The sequence below is a fragment of the Malania oleifera genome, chromosome 2, assembly GCF_029873635.1.
Source record: "Malania oleifera isolate guangnan ecotype guangnan chromosome 2, ASM2987363v1, whole genome shotgun sequence".
Classification (NCBI taxonomy): domain Eukaryota; kingdom Viridiplantae; phylum Streptophyta; class Magnoliopsida; order Santalales; family Ximeniaceae; genus Malania; species Malania oleifera.
Window position 1 is genome coordinate 10807680 of NC_080418.1, and position 25797 is coordinate 10833476.

The 25797-nt window shown below is 35.8% G+C and overlaps 1 protein-coding gene across 2 annotated transcripts; it reads left to right on the forward strand.

Moving 5' to 3' along the window:
- Window positions 1–1098: 1098 nt before the first annotated feature.
- On the forward strand, window positions 1099–24585 carry LOC131149917 (ATP-dependent zinc metalloprotease FTSH 10, mitochondrial-like). 2 transcript variants are annotated; one of them, XM_058100711.1, is made up of 8 exons: window positions 1099–1566; window positions 1672–1921; window positions 2025–2102; window positions 17356–17489; window positions 20901–21377; window positions 21559–22326; window positions 22836–23063; window positions 23957–24585. In XM_058100711.1, exons 1-8 carry the CDS (start codon window positions 1516–1518, stop codon window positions 24434–24436), a joined length of 2466 nt encoding a protein of 821 aa, XP_057956694.1. In that variant the 5' UTR covers window positions 1099–1515; the 3' UTR covers window positions 24437–24585. The 2 variants fall into 2 exon arrangements, with proteins under 2 accessions (XP_057956694.1, XP_057956695.1); XM_058100712.1 differs by having other exon boundaries at window positions 1117–1566; window positions 1678–1921.
- Window positions 24586–25797: the final 1212 nt, after the last annotated feature.

The following is a 25797-nucleotide window of genomic DNA, read 5'->3' on the forward strand; positions in this document are numbered from 1 at the left end:
TTACAACTAATTGCTTACAGACACTCACTCGCATTTTATTCAATATCCGTACAAAGAAAACAAAAACTTGTTTATAGAAAACTTGTGGACAAACTGCAAATAGATTTAAGTTTAGGGAACTAGAAATAAGCTTATCCTCAATCATATCTGTTATTTACTTTATGTCAAGAGAGTAGAATAAAGATTGATAGATGATTATATTATTTTGTTGGTATTGACAATCGGAGAAGCTTTAAGTATAGTTGAAAATCTTGAAAAGTTGACTTTGAATTACAATATCTGCTATAATCTCCTCATAAGAAATAAAAGGGAATAATCTTATTGGTCCTTAAATAGATTTTTCTTTCCAAAGCGACTTGTTGCAATCAGTTCCAGAAAAAAAAATTGTTAAAAATATCTCTTTACATCACCTAACCAAATTCAAGAGTTATGAGTAGTTATAAGTTTAACCAAATTCAAGAGTTATGAGTAGTTATAAGTTTAGGATATTTACGTGTTAATTAATATTTTAAATTGACATTTTATCAAACTTTTTTAATTGAAATTTTAATTAGAGTTTTAAATATTAAATAGTTATTAAAATATTTTGACATTTTTAATTGATAGTTCATAATTGAAAATAATTAATAAGAATTGAAATAAATTTCATTATATTTGAAATGATAAAAATAAAAGGTATATATCAAAATAAAATAGGTAAATTTAAAATGTGTATTTAAAAAATAGAGATTTTTTTAGGGATCGATGTTTAGCATCTAACAATACTACACCTTTATCGATGCTTAATTATTAAAAAATATTATCATTTAAAAACAAATTTCTAGAGAGGAATATTTTTGTCTCAAAAATTAGATGCCAAGGCAAAATGGATGGGGTTTTTAAAATCAGGAAAGGTTTCTGACTTTGCATATTTTTTTTTTTAAATTTTAAAGGAAGTCATTTTGATTTATTCTAAAATTGATTATCTATCGAAACACATCGCTAAACCAAAAAAAACAAGAAATATAAAATGTAAAATAATATTTATACACTCGTTGTCCATTTTTAAATGTTTTTCTAAAAGAAAAAGTCTCTTGATATTTTTATTTATTAAATATTTATTTTGGCTGAGGAGGCGGAACCGTGGGCTTGCCTTGTTTCGCAAGTCCATTAGCGGCGGACCGCCGAAGAACACATATCCTGACTGGAACTAAATAATGGGAAAGTTCGATGACTGGGAAATGTTGCGACGGCAAATATCCCGCATCCAAACAGCCCCTTCCCTTTTATGCAGGATACAGCCCTCTTCTCTCCAGTCGCACTCGCAAAAACAGGCAGCTCTGTATGGGATGGATTCCTCGATCACTCCCGAATAATGAAACCCTAGAAAGCTCCAAATTATTACCTGCATCGTACATTTGATCGTGAGCAGAATATATAATACTGGTTTTGGATTGTTTCGACCTGTTGTCTTTGATCGAACGTTTCATTAAGAAATCTTTTTAGTTCATTCTTCTGTTTTGCTTCCGAAATAGAATGATCTTCTCGAGGCTTGGCAGTTCGCTCTCACGATCATCTCGTGGAAGAGTGAGTTTTGATTTCATGGCTTGGTTGCTTTTCTAAATTTGTTTTTTTTGGTTGGGTATTCTTTTTATTTGTGTTTTTTCGACTGCTGCAAATTGATGACTGTAGCTGCAGAGCGTGGTGTCTGGTGGCAATGTTGCGAGATCGGTATACCTGAATGAAGCGGTCCTTCTCTCGCCGCATGTGGATACGTATCTGGGTCGGTTCGACGGGAAGTTAGGGTTTCTGAGAACCTATCTGGCTTCAATAAGAGCTCAGAAGGAGCTCGGTTCTAAATTATATTTGTCGGATTTGAATTACGTTCTTGCGAACCCTAGAATTCGTAGATTTTTCTCAAGCGAAGCCCCTAAAAAGAAGAGTAAGCTATTGATAAGTTTATCACTTCTTGAATTTTGGTTCATGTTTTGAAATTTAAGTATTTGGTTATATGTTGAGCAGCGTTTGGCTTTTCTACTTTGCAGACTATGAGAATTTCTACCCAAAACAAAAGAAGGAAATTCCAAAAGGGAATGGGCAGAAATCCGAGTCAAAAGCCAAAGGTCGGTTTCTGTTTTTATTTTTTTCAATGAAATGCCCCTATTAAATCCCTGTTCTTTTTCCAGGTCGAAAATGTTGGACATAATGCTGGTTGAGCTTAATTTTTTAGAAAGGAAAAAAAAAAAAACTGTTGGATCAGATGGCACCCCTATTGAAATTTGGAAAAAGTTTGGAGAAAGTGGGATAATATGGCTAACTAGTTTATTGAACAAACTTGTAAGGACTAAGAAAATGCTACTTGAATTGGCAGGGGGGGGGGGGTGAACGCTTTATTCCTGTGAATAAAAATGGAGGCAATCAAAATTATAATAACTATCATGAATTCAAACCTACAAGTCACATGATTAAACCTTGGGATTGGGTCATCCAACAAAGATTAGGCCTAGGAAATGTGACTTTTAGAAAACAAATTTGTTTTTATGTCTATGAGATGAAAAATAGAGTATATTAAGGACAATGAAAAGGTTAAAGGAAAGGAGAAATGATGTGCAAGTGGTTTTTTAACCTAGAGGAAACTGGTGGCTTTGTGACAAGTTATTGAGGGAAGTTTGAATGTGGCTTCTTTAAAAAGAGGGTGTAGGCGTACAAAAGTATTTATCGATATGTATGGTGAGATAAACTCGATAATTTCCAATTACCATAGATATGCATTAAGGCCTTGACTTTTTTTCTTTTTTCTTTTTTTGGATAAACAAATAATTATAGGTTGTGGATGAACTTTTTAGATATTGTACTTTTTGCTTTGGTTGTCGATTAACTTGTTAGAATATTATTTGCAAATAGGTAGAAACTAGAGATGGGTAGGATCTAGGTTGGAATTTTGGAGAGATGCTTTAGGATCTAGAGGTTTCAAGATAAGTAGAAGACATAAATTGCATAATATAGGGAATGTAAAATTTAGCAAGTCTATGCGGAATGAAGAACTAAAGTGTTAAATTTGATGGTCAAGAAACATTTAGGAGTAGTAGATTTTTTTATCTTGGGATTTTTTTTTTCTAGTAGGAGAAAGATAAAATCAAAGCAAGTTGGGTGAAATGGAGAAGTGCAAAATTTTAGAACAAAATCTTTCATGGTAAGAAGGAATAAGATAGAATACAAAGATTGCAAAATATTAGTAATTATAGCATGAATAATGGAGAAAATGTTAAATTTGATTGTCAAGAAATTCTTATTAGTAGATTTTGCTACCTTGTTTCTATTTTGCAAGTTGAAGGAGAAAATGAATATATGATATATAAAATTATAGTAGTTTGGGTAAACTGGAGAAGTGCAACTGGGAAAATAAAACAGTTTAGGTAGTTGCAAGTTGCAACATAAGCCAAATAATACTTTAGTGTAAAAGAGTGATTTAGTTGACTTTAGAGGTTGTAGGAAGAAGAGTGGTTGACTCAAGAACAAAGTATTGCACTATATTAGAAATTTATAGTAGTGGAAAATGATTCACGTAGTTGAATCCACCCAGTGAGACTTTGTAGTAGTAGTTGCGGCAGCGGTAGTGGTGGTGGTTGTTGTAGATTAGAAGTTTGGCATTTTACTGAGATCATAATATTTATTCGTTGATCACCTACCCTTTATTATTCTTTTAAAATTTATTCCATCAGGGGGACAAAAATGAGGAGCTCTTCTTGCTATAATTCAGGTTGTGAGTTGGGAGCATATGGTTTTCAGTTTAGGTTTATTATTTATTTATTCATTTTTAGTTTAGGGTGTTTGTGGTTGGTGGTCCAAAATTTATTTAACTGTTATTTATTTATTTATTTGTTTATTTTTTTTTGGAGGGGTTGTTTGTTAAGAAAAAAGGCAGTACAATGTGGAAGCACCAACATACATACATCATTTTTAAAGATTGTAACCAGCCATAGATTAGTTTGCTAGAAAAATTAATAGCCATATTGGCAGCTCTGATAACGTAGTTAATCTTAACAAACTAAAAGCTAGATAGAATCATGATATTTTTTAGCAGAGTCTAATGCTTCCTAGGAGCCTGAGACCTCGTATGGAAGCAATCAAAGGCAATGTTCAAATATCATTCACCTAGATGTGTGAGAAACCTTGTATCATTCATCGCCATAAAAAATGTGTGTAGTGCTTGATGTTTTGCAATCAAAATTGAATACTCCACTAGTTTTTTGCACTTGCACCTAGCGGCTTGCATACTATCGCTTATAATAAAAGCATGAAATCGATTGCCATAGATAACAATCCATCATATTTATTGTAACTACCAAAGGAGATAGGCGTTCCCAATTAATATACTTTTTCACTCTTGTTGTTATTACTATTAGAACTTTGGGTAAAAGACTAACCTTTCCTGAGGTTTGGGGGAAAGACACAGTCACAAAGACCTTCTTTGAGGTTTCAAAAATCCCAAGAACCACACCTGAGGTTTCAAAAATTCTACAAACCTCTCCTAAGGTTTGTCAAAAAGATACTGACCTCCCCTTATATTTGGCAGAAAGACAAGCTTTTTGAGTGGTACAATTATCCCAAAAATTAAATGTCAAGAGAGGTCTGTAGGATGTTTGAAACTTCAGGAGAGGTCTATGGGATTTTTGAAAGCTCAGGGGAGGTCCATATCTTTTTGTGAAATCTTATGGGAGATCTGTGTCTTTTACCCGAAAACTTTTATCCATAGTATAACCATTAATGATAGTATTACTAGTTAGTGTAGTTATTTAGTAGCACTGCTTTGTGTTATTTCTATGTTAGTGAGTGTGAGCTTGTGTGTGAGTTAATTAGGGTAATATGGTCTTTTTATGTACTTGGCAATGGGCATATGAAATTGGAATAGCTTTCCTAAGAGGGGGGTGAATTGGGATTTAAAAAGTTTATTCCTCCTTTTTAATACTTTTTGTGTTATAACAATAATCAATACTCAAATTCAATCAAAATTAATTCAGAGTAATCACAATCAAAGTAAAATTATCAACCATTTAATTCTTGTAATAATAGCCCTGCATCAATATGAAAATTTGCTGAACTTGTATAAGCCCTGTATCACAATTACACTTCTTTCTAATGTTCAGCTTTTAAATAAACTTTCAGATTAATGAGTCAAGGATGATCAACCAACGTAGTCCCTTTCGGTTTCCGCAATCAATGTTGATCAATCCAAAACAAATTACCTTCTGGTCTATTTAACAATCGAACACTCAGAATTTATGAATTTTAAAGCAACCACACAAATTGTATCTTTTGCTGAAAAATAAAGAGTAGGGAAGAGAAAGAAGAACACAGGGTTTTACGAGGTTCGGCTTCAACACAGCCTACGTCCTCACCCTTGGCAAAATTACCAAAGGATTTACTATCACCGTTCCTTTATCAGGCGGAACAATACCAGTACAACACTCATTGGGTAAGGCTAGAGTCCACCTTCTCCAAACAATATCCCCTTGTTTGGTCCAACGATTCAGCACTCGAACCGTCAATCAATATGTTACAAAGATATAAAATAAGGCGTACAAGAACTTGCTCCTCAAAGAGCTGATTAGTACAAATTGAAAAACTATGTACTTCAGTAAATTCAGAATATGAAAATTCAATATGAAGCTCTAAAGATTTATCACCGTAAGTATCTTTCAATAGATGAAAGAATCAACAATCGATGCACAATCACAGTGAGAAACTCAGCAAGACTTTAAAGATTTTCGTGAGTGATGAGAGCAATGGAGAACTTTTAGAATTTCAGTAAGCTTTGAGAGAGTATGATAGCCGAATTGATTTCTTGGTGTCTAAATTAATGAACCTTGAGGGTATTTATAGATGTAGAAAGACTTCTTGCTTGTTCCCCAAGTTTACTTGGAGTAGGGTCCAAGTTGTAAATTAGTTTGAGTTTCAAATAATTTAAATTTCAAAAATATGTCCGTTGAGAATTTTGAAAATTGCCCCGAGCCACTGGCTGTCGTCTGTCCATGTATATCATACATATTTTTTCAAATAGAAAAGTGGCAGTCGGCCGTCGTCATGGTGGCGGTCGTCTGTCACTGAACAAATCTGTTTTTCAAAACACACAGAATGGTGGCAGTCGGCTGGCAGAACACACACAGATGACTCACTGGTCACTAGGAGTCGTCTGTCAGACTTTTGACTTGTGTTTAAAATGCTTTAAAAACATGTCAGTCGTTTGTCAGCTGCTTGTTTCTCTTTTCAAGTCATTTTTGATTTCTCTCTCTTTTGTTTAATTAACCTTGGAATTTTAACTTGTTTTAACTTTGAAAAACATGTTCCAAGATTTTAAAAACGAAGATTTCTTAAGTATGTCTTTGCCTAATGAATTTCAAAATGAAAATTCATATTTGAATCAACTTTGAAGTACTTACAAAGCTTGACATTTCTTTGCTTTGACTCTTTTTAATGTTGCTCTTTAGTCTTTCAGACTTCTATGAGCTTTCATTATGGATCTTTGGTATTCATGTGTGACTTTCCTTATTCCTTGATCATTGTAAGCTTTCATGTCAGGGTATGTGAAATTTGAGCAAATCATCTTTGCCTAAAATAATATCATTTGAAAACATATTAGATAACTTTACTTTGTTATCATCAAAACCAAGAGTTTGTAAGCCTAATTAGGCCAACAATCTCCCCCTTTTTGATGATGACAAAGAAAGAGCAAAGATATAAAATAAAATTAATGCTCCCCTTGTCAATAAGCATAGACTTAAAATAATCACATTAAAACATAATTTCAGAAGGGTGAAAGTTTCAGATTTATCATTGAAGCATATATATACATAAATACATACATAGACCTTATAGACTTTGCTCACACACATACTCCCCCTTTTGACATCAACAAAAAGGCATAGTACAACTAGTAAGTATGTGTAGCATACAAAATATCAAAAAGTTCAAACATCAAAGGTCTTTAGTCAAGTATCAGAAGTTGTGTCACTATCTTCAGCAATTCCTTTTCCTTTGGATTGCTGTGAGCCTTCTTCTTCTTCTTCAGCTTCTTCTTCTTCTTCAACTTCTTCTTCTTCTTTAGCTTCAGCAGTGTCTTCTCCTGATTTTGCCTGAGAGTCTTCATCATCATTCTCATTACTTTCTTTATCTGAGTCAGTGACATTTTGTGTGACATGATGCTCTATTTTGGCAATGCGTTGGTCCAATGAAAAATATTTATCATCAATGTTTGAGATCTTATCCTGAAGAGAAGAAAAATTATCCTTCATCTCAGAACTGAAGCTGGAGTAGTGCTGATAAAATGGAAGAAACTAAGGAGGCATATCAGCTTCTTCAAGAGCTGGATCCCTTTCTTCTTGTGCTGGTCATGCTGGTCTATTGCTGTTAAACATCCATCCTTCGGTGTACTTTTTGTAACCCATCCTCTTTAAGGTAGTAGAGGAGAATAGGTTGTAATGGGTTCGCTTCACCAGTTTGGAAGATGGAATGATGACTTGAAAATGAGCAAATACTAAGGAAAGAATGCCACCATATGGAAGCCCAATTCTAGGAGATTCGAGCTTCATAACCATCCATTTGAGTACAAGGCTGGCTAAATCTAATTTCTTTCCTTTTAATATGCACCACATAACGAAACAATCGAAGAAAGACACATGATCAAAGGATCTTGACCTCGGAATTATATTGTAAGCAATGATTGTGCTTGGAGATTGAACTGTTTGTATGGTGGAGGATGTCCAAAATAGACGGGTTGATCGTTCATCACAAGGGGCAAAAGTTCTTGTGGTGAAAAACCCTGCTCCATAGTCCACTGTTTTTCTATTGGATTGCACTCAAAATCCCCATGCTTGATGTGAAGTATTTTCCATAATGAGTGTGGAGTAAGTGTTATCTTTTGGCCAAAACTTCAGTATCAAATCCAACGTCTTTCTTTACCAAATTTGAGTAGAAAAGTTTAATCTGGTCAGGATAGTATCCCTTAACTTGGTGAAGAACAAACTTATCCCATCCTATATTTTTGAGCAATTCAAGAATCTCAGGGAAGTTTTCTTCAAAGAAAGTAGCGTCTAATACCTTACAAAACATTGGATTGATTGTAGAGATGTGATTTTGGTATAACGCCTTTGCGTGAGATGAGACCAGCCATTTCTCTATGTCGTTGTTGCTTGTAGCCTTTGAAGAAGAAGAGGATGCTTTGTCCTTTTTCCCCACTGTTTTGGTACGTGCCATTTTGATGAAGTTGAAATTCAAGAAATCCTAGGTGTGAAGGAATTAGGGTTGTGATGGATGGACGTTGTGAGGAGGTTTGGAGAGGAGAAACTCAGAGGAGAAATGAAGAGGAGCTTGTTTAGTGAAGGGGAGACGAATGGACAGGCGTCTGAGGGTTTAAAGGAGTGTTTTTTATGTTAAATGAATACTACCCGTTGCGAGACGGTCGTTTGTCACCAAGTGGACAGTCGGCTGTCAACTGTCTTTTCACATAGACAGTCGCCTGCCAGTCGCTTGCTAGCTATCTGGCAGTCGTTTGCTAGCTATTTGGCAATCGTCTGCCCTGAACAACTGTTCTCTTTTCTCTTAGTTAACTTCTCTTACATGTAACATTCCTAATTCCCGTCGGATAAATACAAATTGATCTTCAGCTAATGGTTTTGTAAATATATCAGCTAATTGATCGTGAGTGTTAACAAATTCAAGTACTATTTCTTTCTTATCTACATTATTTCTTAAGAAATGATGAAGTATATCAATATGTTTGGTTCTTGAATGTGATACCGGATTCTTTGAAATATTTATAGCACTTCTATTGTCACACTTTATAGGGATTGTTTGATATTGTATCTTGAAGTCCCTTAATTGTTGTTTCATATACAAGGTTTGAGCACAACAGCTCCCGGCTGCTATGTATTCCGCTTCAGCTGTAGATAATGTTATGGAATTTTGTTTCTTTGAAAACCAAGAAACTAGTGAGTGTCCTAGGAAGTAACAAGTCCCACTAGTGCTCTTTCTATCTATTTTGCATCCTGCATAATCCACATCTGAATAACTTATCATTTCGAAATCAGTTCCCTTTGGATACCATAAACCTAAATCAAGTGTGCCTAGTAAATATCTAAGGATTCGTTTAACTGCGATTTGATGTGATTCCTTAGGAGTCGATTGAAACCTAGCACACATACAAACACTAAACATGATAACCGGTCTACTTGCTGTTAAATAAAGTAAGCTTCCTACCATTCCTCGGTAATGCTTGGTATCTACTTGTTTTCCTTTTTCATCCTTGTCAAGACTTGTTGAGGTGCTCTGATACCAATTGAAATTGGAATAGCTTTTCCAAGAGAGGGGTGAATTGGGATTTAAAAATTTTATTCATCCTTTTTAATACTTTTTGTGTTATAACAATAATCAATACTCAAATACAATCAAAATTAATTCAGAGTAATCACAATCAAAGTAAAATTATCAACCATTTAATTCTTGTAATAATAGCCTTGTATCAATATAAAAATTTGCTGAACTTGTATAAGCCTGTATCACAATTACACTTCTTCCTAATGTTCAGCTTTTAAATAAACTTTCAGATTAATGAGTCAAGGATGATCAACCAAAGTAGTCCCTTTCAGTTTCCGCAATAAATGTTGATCCATCCAAAACAAATTACCTTCTGGTCTATTTAACAATCGAACACTCATAATTTATGAATTTTAAAGCAACCACACAGATTGTATCTTTTGCTGAAAAATAAAGAGTAGGGAAGAGAAAGAAGAACATTGGGTTTTACGAGGTTCGGCTTCAACACAAGCTACGTCCTCGCCCTTGGCAAAACTACCAAAAGATTCACTATTACCGTTCCTTTATCAGACGGAACAATACCAGTTACAACACTCCTTGGGTAAGGCTAGAGCCCGCCTTCTCCAAAGATTCAGCACTCGAACCGTCAATCAATCTGTTACAAAGATATAAAACAAGGCGTACAAGAACTTGCTCCTCAAAGAGCTAATTAGTACAAATTGAAAAACGATGTAATTCAGTAAATTTAGAATATGAAAATTCAATATGAAGTTCTAAAGATTTATCACCGTAAGTATCTTTCAATAGATGAAAGAATCAACAATCGATGCACAATCACAATGAGAAACTTAGCAAGACTTTAGAGATTTGCGTGAGTGATGAGAGCAATGGAGAACTTTTAGAATTTTAGTAAGCTTTGAGAGAGTATGATAGCTGAATTGATTTCTTGGTGTCTAAATTAATGAACCTTGAGGGTATTTATAAATGTAGAAAGGCTTCTTGCTTGTTCCCCAAGTTTACTTGGAGTAGGGTCCAAGTTATATATTAGTTTGAGCTTCAAATAATTTAAATTTCAAAAATATGCCCGTTGAGAATTTTGAAAATTGCCGCGAGCCAGACAACTGTGTAGTCACTGGCAATCGTCTGTCCATGTATATCATGCATATTTTTTCAAACAAAAAGGTGGCAGTCGGCCGTCGTCATGGTGACAGTCGTCTGTCATTGAACAAATCTATTTTTCAAAACACACAGAATGGTGGCAGTCGGTTGGCAGAACACACACAGATGACTCACTGGTCACTGGTAGTCGTCTGTCAATTGCTTGACAGTCATTTGTCAGGCTTCTGACTTGTGTTTAAAATGCTTTAAAAACATGCCAGTCGTCTGTCAGCTGGCTGTTTCTCTTTTCAAGTCATTTTTGATTTCTCTCTCTTTTGTTTAATTAACCTTGGAATTTTAACTTGTTTTAACTATGAAAAACATGTTCCAAGATTTTAAAAACTAAGATTTCTTAAGTATATCTTTGCCTAATGAGCTTCAAAATGAAAATTCATATTTGAAACAACTTTGAAGTACTTACAAAGGTTGTTCTATAAAGACATTTGTCACTTCTTTGCTTTGAGTCTTTTTAATGCTGCTCTTTAATCTTTCAGACTTCTATGAGCTTTCATTATGGATCTCTGGTATTCATGTGTGACTTTCCTTGATCCTTGATCCTTGTAAGCTTTCATGTCAGGGTATGTGAAATTTGAGCAAATCATCTTTGCCTGAAATAATATCACTTGAAAACACATTAGATAACTTTATTTTGTTATCATTAAAACCAAGAGTTTGTAAGCCTAACTAGGCCAACAACATATATTGTAAATAGATGGATAGACCTATCATTGTGATTCGGTCTTTCATTGTGCTCAATATTTTTGACATGTTATCATAGTAGTCAAAGGCACACCTCAGGCACGCTACTCATGGCTTGGCTCGGAACGAAACTATGCTATGCCATGAAATCACTAGATAAGATACACAGTGTTGCTTGTTCGATGGCAAGCCAAACTATGGATCGGCTGGCTAAACAACAAATCTCTCTTATATGTTAATTTCTTCTTTTATCATAGACTTATGGATGTTATCACACACAAATCATGTTCCTGAGTTGCATAGAACAATCTGAACTGAGGCAATCTTTCCGGATTCGCTCCGATGTGGATTCCCTGCACCTGGACAGAAAGAACCTACGAAGCTTCACTGTTCCCTGGGATTGGCGCAAGGCGCACTGAGGCGATGAGGCTTGCCCCTCACATGGGTTGGGGCGAGGCGGCCTTTAAGAGGCGCACCTCACACATGTTCATGTTATACTCAGTTTTTTTCCCTTCTCTTTTAATCTCAACCATCATTTAATAGTTTGTATGATAGATTAGGTACAAAAGAAGGGGAAAAAGATATATTTAAACTTGCTAAAGTTAGAGAAAGGAAGAGCAAAGACTTAGGAAATGTAAAATGTATAAAAAGTGAGGATGATATTGTCTTGGTTAAGGACGAAGATATTAAAGAAAGATGGCGAAGTTACTTTAGTAAGTTGTTTGACGAAAATCAAATAGAAGACTTAAACTTAGAATTGTTAAATGAGGAAAAGACTAAAAATATAAGATTTATTCGCAAAATTAGAGTTAAAGAAGTTAAGTTGGCACTACAAAAGATGAATAATGGGAAAGCTATGGTACCAAATAACATCCCATTTGAAGTTTGGAAATGCTTGGGTGATAACGAAATTATATGGTTAACTAATTTATTTAATACAATTGTAAAAATTAAGAAAATGTCAGATGAATGGAGGAAAAACTCTTTAATACCTATATACAAAAATAAAGGAGATATTCAAAATTGTAATAATTATCGTGGAATTAAACTTATGAGTCATACGATGAAACTATGGGAAAGGGTAGTTGAACAAAGATTAAGGTTAGAAACGAAGATCTTAGAAAATCAATTTGGTTTTATTCTTGGGAGATCTACCACAGAAGCTATTTATCTTTTAAGAAGATTAATGGAAAAGTTTAGGGAAAAGAAGAGAGACTTGCATATGATATTTATTGACCTTGAGAAAACATATGATAGGATACCTAGGGAAGTTCTATGGTGGGTTTTAGAAAAAAAGGGTGTATGTTGTAGGTATACCGATGTCATTAAGGATATGTACGATGGAGTAATGACTAGTGTACGGATTATAGATGGAGAAACTAGAGAATTTCCAATTACCATAGGTGTACATCAAGGACCTGCTTAGAGTCCTTATCTTTTTGCTTTAGTGATGGGCCAATTGACTAAGAGTATTCAAAAGGAGGTTCCATGGTGTATGTTGTTTGCAGATGATATTGTATTAATTGACGAAACTAGGGACGGAGTAGAGGCTGAGTTAGAATTATGGAGAGAAGCTTTAGAATCTAGAGGCTTTAGGATAAGTAGAAATAAAATAGAATATATGAAATGTAATTTTAGTAATGATAGGAGGAATATTGGAGATAAAGTTAAAATTGATGATGAAGAAATAAATAGCACTTGTAGATTTCGATATCTTGGATCTATTATGCAAGCTGAAGGAGAAATTGAAGATGATGCAATGCATAGAGTTAAAGCAGGTTGGGTAAAATGGAGAAGTGCTTCAAGTGTGCTATGTGATCTTAGAATACCCTTAAAATTGAAAGGGAAGTTTTATAGGACAGCTATAAGACCAGTTATGCTATATGGATCGGAATGTTGGGCGATGAAGAAACATAATATCCAAAAAGTAAAAGTTACCGAGATGAGAATGCTTAGATGGATGAGTAGTCTAACATTAAAAGATAAATTAAGGAATGAACATATTCGTGATAAGTTAGGTATAGCTCCTATAGAAGATAAGATAAGGAAGGGACGACTCAGATGGTATGGACACTTGTAATGTAGGCCTTATAGTGCACCTGTGAGGAAGAGTGACTTAGTTACTATGGGGGACAGTAGAAGGGGTAGGGGTATACCTAAAATAACTTAGAAGGAGATAGTGAGTAAGAATTTAATATCCTTGAATCTATCAAAAGAAATGGTCCATGATCGCATAAATTGGCAGAAAATGATTCATATAGCCGACCCCACTTAGTGGGACTAAGGCTTGGTTTTGTTGTTGTTGTTTTAATCTCAACCATCTGTGTGTTTGTTCTTTTTTCCTTTATTATTTGCTGTTTTTCTGGAATTGCTGTGATTTCTTCCTAACATATATGCTCTGCTGCTGTCAGGCTTCTTTCTTCTTTCCTTCTTCTTCTGGCCTGCTGTGCTGCTCTCAGTCAAAGCTGCAAACCCCCTTTTTTGTTTTTATTTTTCTTTCGCTGTCCTTGTTTTTCTGAAATTCCTGTTTCTTTTCATGAAATTTCTACTCTGCTGCTCCTCAGTTTTTTTCATTAATGTTTTATTTTTATTTTATTTTTGCAGTTTTATTTGGAAAATGAGCTGTTTCTTTTTCCTGGAAACTTTTTTTTTTCTCTCTGCATTTCTGCTTCTGTGATCTGGAATTTCAGACATTTCAGTCAGAGCTGCACTGCTGCTGCTTTTGTGCAATTTTTTTTTGTTTTTTTGTTTTAAATTTCCCTGCTGCTTCTATTTTGTGGATCTTATCGCATGAACATCTCATATTATTGAAATTTGTGTTATAGTATTCATTTTTATGCCCTAGTATTGAGTATTTTCATATTTTAAAATTCAAATATTAGAACTATTGTGTTTACAATCAAGAATCCATTATGTAGGGTAATTTGCAGACAATTTTAATAAATGTGCACCTCACCTCGATGAGGTGCGTGCCTTCACCTTGCACTTTGTGCATTGGCTCCAGGTACCCTTCGCGCCTCAATGCGCCTTGTGCTTTGACTACTATGCATGGTAATCAGAGCATGGTTCCAAGACCTAAACCCGCATTGTCACTATGACCATCAAACTGATGCCCAAAACCATAAATCAGCTGCATGTCTGCCATCATAGGAGGATCACCCACACTACCAAAGACCAGAAACAACTGTAGGAGTTGCTGGAAAACACGGCAGTTGCTGGGAAAATTCCTGAATGTCACTGCCGTTTCAAAATCTCAATAACAAAACCTCAAGAGCCCCCTTCAGATTTTGCAAAACCGACCCCATATTCAGCCACTAAACTTTTTGATCTATCATCATGTAAAATTTCATTGCTGGAGGAGGTCACATGCACCCCCACATGCTGGCTGAAAGCTGGCAGCTCCGACCCCATGCGACGGCATGTGAAAGGCTTTTGAGCGCTGGTTTTGCAATGATTTCATCCCAAATGCCTTAAATACTTCCATATTCCATAATGTCAAGTTGTTGGTCTATCTTTTTTTTCAATGATCCAGCCTTCTTGGTTGTCCACTCGTGGCAGTTTGTTAATGGTTGTTTGGTACCCTTAGGGTTGTGTATTAATTTTTTAGGGGGTCTCTTGGGGTGGTGGCAGTGTTATGCTAGTTTGCTTATTACTTGTTTAAGGTTTTTCAGTTGTTCACATTGTTCATGGTTGTTCTGGCTGTTGACCTTGTTCATTGTTGTCTTGTTTTTCAGTGTTGAGATGGAGTCCACAAACCCTAAAAGTATATTGTTTGTTGTGTGCTTCTGATTTGCTCCTGTAATTTAGGTTGTGTACATGCATTGGGCTGGAGTACACAAATCCCAAAAGTATGTTTCCCTCATTAGGTGCTTTTTTGGCCATTGGTGAGCAGCATACTATTAATGTCTCATAGGAGGAGTGTTCAAGGTTCCTGTATCCAGCATTCCAATAAGCATCTCATCACATTGCATCTTTTGCTCATAAGGGTAATCCTTCAGTTTGCATGTCATCTATAATCTCTCTCTAGTCTTGGGTTTTTGATTCTGCCACGACTAACCATATGACAGGTGTTATGAACTTCTTTTTTGCTCCCTAGTACTCAATAAATCTAGTTCAAGTTGCCCTTTGTAATGGGTTCACTGCTACAGTTAAGAGAAGAGGGAATAGGAACAATAAATCCAACAGTCCAACTCATGTTTCTGTTTCTTCTGTTTTGTACATTCCCAAATCCCCCTTCAATTTCATGTTTAGTAAGATTATGAAGTTTACTAAATTGTTCTGCAACCTTCTTTAGTGATTTTGTTGTTATTCAAGATGACAAGGAAGACGATTAGCACATGATGTGAGGCTGGTGGACTTTACTACTTTTAAGTCACTCTTTCCTCCTAATGTCTGCAGTGCAGCTGGTATACCACTTCAAACCATGCTGTTGCACCACTTCAAACTGTTGCCTTAGTTTCTTCATTGAACAAGTTAAAACAACTAACTACTTTTGAATTCTGTGTCTAATCTTGAGTTTGAGTCTTGTCAATTGGGAAAGCACCATCATGTTCCCTTTGTTTCCTTAGTCAATAAATGGCCGGTCAACCCTTTCATTTTAATTCGTTTTACCCAATATTCTTAACACATAGTGGAACCATTGGTCACAATGTCATCATTAACAAGAAATCTTTTATTAAATTCAGTGAACATCTTGAAGCTTAACGACTATTGGACAAGATTGGTTTGTGGCTGTCGTATCCAGAAGGTTAAAAAGTTCAATAAGCGCCAGCAGGAGTTGGCAAATTTTGTACATTCAATTAAGTATTATGGGATGGGCTTTAAAAGGGTTTTTCTTAATTATATTTTGGTTGAGTTTTTCATTTAGTTTGTTTTGTATTTGTTTTTTTATCTTTTGAGGACTTCCAGTCCTATAGCTTGTATTCTCTTTTTATTCTTGCTTAATATATGTTTTTTTTTTAAATAAAAATAAAAAAAAATAAAATAGGGGTCAGGCCTTCCAGCTTGGAAAGGAACCTTATTTGTCCAAATATTTGACATAATAACTGCTACTTTCTCAAGCTGTTTCGCTTTAGCTTATAGCTCATCATGCATCCTTCTTTGAGATTTGAGAAGACTTATGACTCATCATTCATCCTTCTTTGACATTTTAGAAGACCAAGCTAATCAACAATCCTATTACATTTTTTACGGGTGGGGCTAATCTCAATAAAACAGTCAAATATCCCTAGAGAAAGGACAATGATAAGCAAAGATCCATGGTTTCAACATAATTGTTACAAAAACAAATCTCAAACTATAGTTTAAAATTGCTATTAAATCTACTAATCTCTTCCTTAGCAATTAGCTTGTAGCCCCTTACCAACTGCCATAAGAAATATTTAACCCTAGGAATCACATTTAAAGACCAGATACCATTCAACCAAAAGCTACGATAGGAGTTGTCTAAATTACTTTGCAGCCATTCTGCAGATTTGACTGTGACTAATTCATTACCATGGCACCCTAGCAACGTATATAATTCATGTTCTCCATAGGATAGGAACAGAATTAGTGATATTCTCAGAACAATCAAGAAGAATTTTATTTAGCTCAACCCTGTTCCATTTTTATCCCAAATTTTTACGATTTCAATTGATACTTGTTCCAGCTTGTCCTGGAATAACAGGAAATGGCAGTTTCTGCAAAGTCCAAGCAAAAGACCCAAAATTAATATCCTCATTATTGCTACTCATTTTATGCCTTCTAAAACAAGTTATCAAACCAGCCAGTAGCTAGAATGCCTGTTCAGGCCATAGAATCTGTAACTGCAGGATGGATATGAAAGAAACTAGCTTTGCACAAGTATTCTTATCGCCCGTCATTATTAAAATAGGAAAATCTGCAAAAATATAATCCACCATAAAATTTAGGTCAATGCACATTATTCCAGCTAATCAATTAAAAGATGCAGTAACACTATTAAAGCAGGGCATAGTGCGGAAGGACAACTAGCCTGGTCAAATTTTATTCTTAATGTTACTGCATATTGTAAAAAATTTCCGATATTGTCATCTGCTGTTAGTTAATTCCAGACAACTGAACATTGCTGCACTTGAATACTCATATTTTGTGTGTATGCTTTATTTATTTATTTTTTAATTTTCTGGCAGCTAGGAAATTTTAAAAATCACATTTCTGATAATTTCTTCTCTCTCTTACCTTCAGATGAATCGAATACGGATGATCATGGAAATTTTCAAGAGACTATCATGAAGCAGTTCCAAAATTTAATCACCCCTTTACTAGTGATTGGGCTATTCCTTTCATCATTTTCTTTTGGTTCTCGTGAACAACAACAGGTAAGCATGTCCTTAAATGCACCTAAGGAGCTAGTTTTAGTTACGTGCACAAGGCTTGCACCATTGCACTTATTTCTGGATCTTAAGATTCATAAAATTTTTGTTGCATGCTATGTGTTTACTGATTTCCCACTTTCTTATTAATGTTCAATATGGAAAGTAAAATTTGATCAGTGTCTCCTTTCATGATTTTCTTTTGGTCCTCGTGAACAGCTACAGCCTACAGGTAAGCATATCCTTGAATACACTCAAGGAGCTAGTTTTTTGGTTACTTTTACAGGGCTTGTACGATTGCTCTTATCTCTGTATCTTAAGACTCAAATAAATTTTATTGCGTGCTATTTGTTTTCTGATTTCCCATTTTCTTATTGGAGCTTGATATGCAAAGTGAATTTAGAGTTGCAACGTTTGTTTTGTATATTTTGATTTCTTGATGTGTGTTTTCCCCTACCCTGGTGCATAATCAAAGTGGTTGCTATGGGTGTATTTGATTTGGTGCGGCTTATTTTCGACCAATACCAAGAATCAAACCGCAGGACTCGGTTTCCTAAATTACTGAACTGATACTGAACCAAAACTGACAGTTTCATTACCAGATCAATAATTGTTCTTTGGTGCGGTTCGGTTGTTGAAACGTTCGGTACAAAATTTTGAATGATTTTAAATTATAATTGAGAAGTCTTGATTCAGATGGCCTCCTTATGTAGGCTGGGCGCACAAACTAATGGAGGCCCAATTAAGAAGATGCATATTCAGGTGGGGGCAAGGCATATTTATAAGGAGAAGGAAGAAAAAATGGGATGGGGTGCAATTGCAGCCTGCAGGGAAGACTTTGAGTGGTTGAGACTCCTTGGTAACTTACCTTGTCCCACATCGAAAAATTCGTAAGGGAGGGGAGCCTCCCCACCTCTATTAAACTTCACAATTTCATCTGTTTATTTGTTCGTTTACTTGGATTAAAATACCCAAGAAAAATGAAAAAATAATATGTAGTATTTCAGTATAAAATTAGAATTATAGATAAAAAATAACTTAAAAATATATTAATATAAATTTACAATTGCTGACATCTCTATTCCATAGCAGAACAGAGAACACATAAATATTAATTTAATATAAGATAATTTGCTTTTTTGGTTCAGTTTTGGGTTGGAAACCGAAACTGAAATCCGAAATTTCTATTTTTAAGAGCCAAAACCAAAATTAAAAACCAAAAAACTGACCCAAAACTTATTTTGGTCCAGCTTTGGATCAGTTGTCAGTAAATTTTGTACACACCTAGTGGTTGACCTTTTTTTTTTTCGGTGCTGTATGTGAACATAATGGTTTAGCGGCCGTGGTATTGCACTGTGTGTACAGCTCCTTGGATGCTGAGAGATCTCCCTGGCATGATATTGGGCTTATTATGTTGTTGCCTTGTTTTTAGCTTTATTTTTTTACTTGTTGGACTAAGCATTTCTCTCTCTCTCTCTCTCTCTCTCTCTCTCTCTCTCTCTCTTTCTCACACACACACACACTCCCTTCTGCCCTTTTTTTTTTTTGGGTTGATGAAAGAGTTTAAATATGCATGGATAATTTTATTTTCCTGACTCTTAATAAACTTTGGAGACTTGATGGCCTGAAGTGTAACTATTAGAGTCACCGACCTAATGGTGCTTTAAAGGCAGAATTGATGGCCTGAAGCGTAACCAAGTTTTTTGAATTTTTTCACCCAATGAACATGCTGATTAGTCTTTTACAAAATTCCTCAGTATAGATGCTTCCTGTTCTCTGCCTTGTTTCTCTCTGCCCCTGCCCCTGCTTCTGCTCCTTTTCCCCCTTTCATTAGGCTTCATTTGCTCAGGCTTTGAACGCAAATTATGCTTTACCATATGCTTGGGAAAATTACTCTCCTCTGGCATAGTTACATTAGCTGTGAGAAAACTAAGATATATTTTTTATACCTGAAATTTATTTTCTTAGAAATTTCGCACTACATTCTGCCTAAACAAATAGAGGCTTGACTTACTTGCTTTGTAACTTTTATGTATGGCGTATTAATTTTAAATATTTTTAATGTAATTGAAGTTGAACAGTCTACAGAGTACAGAATTAGTTTCTATTCAATACTGTGTTTTAAAAAATGTAAACGAGGTGCGCCTTGAGGCATGCTTCAGGGCAATGTGAATGAAAAATGCCTCAAAGTGCATCTATAAATGTGCAACTCACCTACTTAATGGCTCTTTAAACTAGCGCTGAAACTTAAATGGCAGAACTGATGGCCTGAAGTGTGACTAAGCTTTTGGAATTGGCTCATTCAGTGAACATTTGGACTAATCTTTTACAAAATTCCTTAGTATAGATGCTTTCTATTCTTTGCCTTGCTTCTCTCTGCCCTTTCATTAGGCTTCATTTCCTTGAGGCTTTGATCACAAATTATTTACTGGGAGGTTATTCAGGGGGAAAAATTGCATATAAAATAAGGTATACTTCCATACCTGAAATTTATTTTCTTAAGAAAATTCCCACAAAACATTCTGTCTAAACAAGTAGAAGCTTGACTTGCTTTGTAACTTATGTTATTGGTAATTTATGTAATGGCATATTAATTATTAATATTTTTAATGTAATGAGAGCTGAAACAGCATACAGAGTACAGAGCACAGAATTATTTGTAATTTAGTACTGTTTTAAATTGGTGTAAATGAGGTGCATCTTGAGACTCACTTCAGGACGAGGTGAATGAAAAATGCCTTAAAGTGCATCAAGCAGAGAGAGAGAGAGAGAGAGAGAGAGAGAGAGAGAGAGTCAGCACTGTTTATGCTCAGTAGTACAGTATTAATGCTCGTTGGATGGGCACATGGCAGTGGCCCTGTGCAGCTTGAGTTACTGAGTTGTAAATTATTTATAAGTATATTTTAAATAAAAAATAAAATAAAATACCCAAAAAATATTATGCCTCACCTTGTCAAGGGTAAAATGCCTGACCTTATGCCTTCGCCTTCTAAAACACTGATTGGATATGAGTGTTCTACAGAAGTGCCTGACTCAGAACTCTTAATGCCTAAGAACCTTATGTTTCCTAGGCTGCTGTGTTGCTACTACTGGCCAAGCATGCTTTGCGTGCTCAAATATCTTGTTTTACACTTAACTTTGTATTTGTGGTCATACTGTGGGATCATTTCTACCCTTCAGCATCTTATATAATATATCTTTGGATGATTACCTAATTTGAGCCTCCATGATTAGAGATTCCATTATTTTTATGAATATATAATTCAGGATTTGCATGTTTATTTTATTTTCAATGTTTTTTTTTTTTTTTTAAGTTCAATATGATCAAGAAATTTTGTTTCTATAATTGTAAAAGCTTTAGTCACGTTTTGGATTTTGTGGAGGTGGATAAAAAGCTCTGGATTTTGTTTCTTGCAGATCAGCTTCCAAGAGTTCAAAAACAAGCTTCTGGAACCAGGTTTAGTCGATCACATAGTTGTTTCTAATAAATCAGTGGCTAAAGTGTATGTAAGAAGCTCACCACGCACTCAGACAAGTGATGAAGTTGTCCAAAGACCTGATGGTACCCCTGCAAAAGGAAATGCAAGCCATTATAAGTACTATTTCAATATTGGAAGTGTCGAATCATTTGAGGAGAAGTTAGAAGAAGCCCAAGAAGCACTAGGCATAGATTCTCATGATTATGTTCCTGTCACATATGTCTCAGAAATGGTTTGGTACCATGAATTAATGAGATTTGCTCCAACACTCCTGCTCCTGGGAACCCTTTACTACATGGGTCGGAGAATGCAAGGCGGATTAGGTGTTGGTGGTGGTGGGGGAAAGGGTGGCCGTGGAATATTTAACATAGGTAAAGCCCATGTTACTAAAGTGGATAAGAATTCCAAGAACAAGGTTAGCGTTCCATTTCCTTGATCAAGTAGGCCGTATTTTTTGCTGCATCTAGCTGTTCACAGTGCAACCCTATTTGCCTTTTTCACCAGCCCTTAAAATTATAAAATTGTTCTTTAGCATTATTTTTGTTGCAAAATGTTGCTCAAAAACTGGATTTTGGTTTGTATTTTGGTTGGTTTAGGTATTTTTCAGAGATGTTGCTGGATGTGATGAGGCAAAGCAGGAAATTATGGAGTTTGTGCATTTCCTCAAGAACCCTAAGAAATATGAGGATCTGGGAGCAAAAATTCCTAAAGGCGCTCTTTTGGTGGGTCCCCCAGGCACAGGAAAGACCCTTCTTGCAAAAGCAACTGCAGGGGAGTCTGGTGTGCCTTTCCTGTCCATATCTGGTTCAGATTTCATGGAAATGTTTGTTGGTGTTGGACCGTCCAGGGTCAGAAATTTGTTTCAGGAAGCTAGGCAGTGTGCACCTAGTATAATATTTATTGATGAGATTGATGCAATTGGTCGAGCAAGGGGACGTGGGGGCTTTTCAGGTGCCAATGATGAGCGTGAAAGTACCCTTAATCAGTTGCTTGTTGAAATGGATGGGTTTGGAACTACTTCTGGAGTTGTTGTGCTTGCTGGCACTAATAGGCCTGATATTTTAGACAAGGCTCTATTGAGGCCCGGTCGATTTGATCGCCAAATTAGCATTGATAAACCTGATATTAAAGGCCGTGATCAGATATTTCGAATTTACTTGAAAAGGATCAAACTTGATCATGAGCCATCTTATTACTCTCAGAGACTTGCAGCCCTCACCCCTGGATTTGCTGGGGCAGACATTGCAAATGTTTGTAATGAAGCTGCTTTAATTGCAGCGAGGTCTGAGGGGACTCAGGTCAAGATGGAACATTTTGAGGCTGCTATAGATAGGATAATTGGTGGTCTGGAGAAGAAGAATAAGGTAAATCATTCATTACATTATATGATCTCTATTTTCCACTGAGTTTCAGTTCTTGTTGTCACCATTTCCTTATGCTGATATCTCTGGTACACAGTGTTTACATGATTCATACTAAATGACTGTAAAGGCATTGAAATATGCTAATGTAAAAAGGAAAATTAAAAATGAGAATCTTGCAACTAGCATTTTCTTTTTTATGTTATTTGCATGCTGCTTAGCTGTTATTTGTTCTTTGTAGATTTATAAGATGCCAGCCGATTTTATTTTTTTTTTTTAAAATTGTTTTAATCAATGTGAGCATAGGGATTACATTCTCTGGCAAGGAGTTTTAGCATATGAAATCTATATACAAAAGGCATAACTCAAAAACATTTCTTAGTTATTCCATTGTGTATGGTCCTTAAGTTTTGTTTGTGCAATGTTTTGCCACTTTTCATTGATTCATCTATTTTCCGTCCCCTTTTTACTTTTGAGATATGAAATCTGTTAAATGCTGGTTTGTTAAGCAGGTGATAAGCAAGCTGGAACGCCGGACTGTTGCTTACCATGAATCAGGCCATGCTGTTTCTGGCTGGTTCTTGGAACATGCAGAACCGTTGTTAAAAGTGACGATAGTGCCTCGTGGTACAGCTGCTCTCGGGTTTGCCCAGTATGTTCCTAATGAAAATCTTCTCATGACCAAGGAGCAGCTTTTTGACATGACATGCATGACTCTCGGCGGTCGAGCATCTGAACAGGTAGCTTTAATATTTTTAACTCTTTGAACCTATTTGGATAGGAATAAATTGGGAAAAGATATACCTTTTGATGTGTGATCTGCCAAGCTTTTGGCTGCCCAATTTCTGTTCAAAGTGCAACGTAGTTTTCCGACGCTCACGCCTGCTCACCTTTGTACCAAATTGACACAGCTAGAGAAAGGGAACTTCTAAACTAAGAAATAAATATGGCAGGTTGTCATGGTCCCACATTGGATGTGTACTAGGGAAGTCTTGGACTTACAAGGAAGGTTTGGGTTCCAACTAAGGCACTTTTATAGGACAAACCTGTGAGACTAGTAGGCCAAAGGGGACAATATGTTACCGGATTTGGGCCCAAAATCGTTACATCTGGTATCAGAGCCTCCCTAGGGGTACTATCATGTGAATGGATCTGCCCTGGGGATACTATCATGTGAGTGAATCTACCCTAGGGGTGCTATTATGCGAGTGGATCCTACACAGAGATGTAAGCCCTTTTGGCATGGATGTCAAAGGTCCGATGAGAGGGTCTGTCGCATTCGCACATCGGATGTGTACTAGAGATATCACGCTAACAAAGATGTCAAAAATTGGATGGGAGAGTCACGAACTCACATCAGATGTGTAATAGGGAAAATCACGCTGATGAGAACGTTAGAGATTAGACAGGAGAGCCTATTATGGTCTCACCTCGGATGTATATGAGGGGAGATCTTGAGCTTATAAGGAGGGTTTAGGTTCTAACTAAGTGAGGTGCCTTTTATAGGACAAATCTGTGAGGCCAATGGGCCAAAGCTGACAATATCTCATCGGAGTTGGGCCCAGCACTGTTAAATAGGTGTTGGGATGATATTTTGTAGTTGTGTTAATTGCAATGCTTTCTGTGACTGCAGGTTTTGCTAGGGAAAATCTCAACGGGTGCCCAAAATGACTTGGAGAAGGTGACCAAGATGACATACGCCCAAGTGGCAGTGTATGGTTTCAGCGACAAGGTGGGTCTTCTCTCTTTCCCCCAGAGAGAAGATTCCTTGGAGATGACCAAACCCTACAGCAGCAAAACGGGGGCTATAATTGATGGTGAAGTACGAGAATGGGTGGGCAAGGCATATGAACGCACAGTCCAATTGATAGAGGAGCACAAAGAGCAAGTGGCACAGATTGCGGAGCTGTTGCTTGAGAAGGAAGTTCTTCACCAAGATGACTTGGTCCGAGTCTTGGGTGAGAGGCCATTCAAGTCCAGCGAGCTCACAAACTATGATAGATTCAAGCTAGGGTTTCAGGAAGAAAATGAGAAGCAAGGGGCTACCCCAGATGGCGGGGTTGTGGAGGATGATGGGTCGTCGCCCATAGAACCAGAGGTTGTCCCTACTTGAATACTTGGGGAGTACATTGTTTGTATTTTGTACATGAGATGAATTGTTTTTATTATTAATTTTTTAATGTTTTCCTTCAGGACATGCAAATCTTGTATAATTGACATTATTTTTTATAAGAATTTCTAGAGCATTATAGATTTATGGAATGAACACTGATCTTGGGATATTGTCACACTGACATCATGTGAATATTGGAAGTAAAGAAGAGTGCTTAGTTTCCATGACAATAAATGTAAGAAAATGTCTTAAGAAAAATATAGCATTAGTTGGATTGTTCAAGGCTTTGTTCATAGTCCATTGTGACAATCTTGTGGTACTTTATGATTTGTTCATGCATTTTTGCTGCTGCTGATGGACATGCTTTTTTATTTCATTCTATTTCATCATGCTTTTTTATTTCATTCCACTAAATATGCAGGGAATGGATTTGAAAAGAATAAAATAAAGTTAAAAGGAATGGAATGAAACTTTTCACTTGATTTCTCAACCAATAGTTAATACATGTTCTGTATAATTGATCAATCATACAATATTATATTGGTATTCATACCCTTCTTGTTCAAGTATTATTTTGATTGGCAGTTAATTTTACATTGATCTTAGCTTGCTAATTTGTCCCATAAACTGGGCGTAAAACATTACATGTGGGATCGCTCGAGTTTGCAAATCTACTGTATGATTTATATACTAGAATCTTTTCTTAATTAATTTCTACTTAACTTTAAAATGGTAGGTACAATTTCTAAATTTCTTGCAAGTTTAAACCATAAGCCTTAAAAACTATTTAAGGTTTATAGTCTTTACATTCTATATTTTCCGGACTACATACTTTTTGTCTACTTATAGTGACCAAGCTCCTCGTAACTTTCTAATTACTACCGACAACCTCTGAAAAAACTACAACCTACCTCCACACTTCTTATAATCGTTCAATTTTCTACAACTTTTAACTACCTATGACCTTACAACCCATAGTCAACAATCTTTAGGGCATTGCTTTGGCCACTTTTCTTTTACGAGGAAGCCCACATACCTAGGTTACACTATGAGAGATCAAACGTATCACATCTATATCTCATGATCAAATGTATCACATCTATATCTCATTTTGTATCCTATCCCTTTCGAGATTCAAACACAAGGCCTCAAATATAAAAGTCTTTTAAGTTTTAATCACTATTTGTTGTATTCATTTAAGTTGAGTTGGAACATGACCTCCATATATTATGGTTCAATTCTCATGTTAGTAAAATTAAAATCTCGAGATTAATAATCATGTCACGAATCTATTAGTGGGGACAATTAGTTGCATAGTGTAATAGTCTTGGACCCGATTCCAATGAAGTATTGTCCGCATT

What these genes read in the sequence shown, in the direction of transcription:
- LOC131149917 (XM_058100711.1), top strand. Translation starts at nt 1,516, where the DNA reads ATGATCTTCTCGAGGCTTGGCAGTTCGCTCTCACGATCATCTCGTGGA. An exon ending in ATAAGAATTCCAAGAACAAG is followed by an intron (nt 21,378 to 21,558) that starts GTTAGCGTTCCA and finishes TGGTTGGTTTAG; the next exon opens with GTATTTTTCAGAGATGTTGC. An exon ending in GCGGTCGAGCATCTGAACAG is followed by an intron (nt 23,064 to 23,956) that starts GTAGCTTTAATA and finishes CTGTGACTGCAG; the next exon opens with GTTTTGCTAGGGAAAATCTC.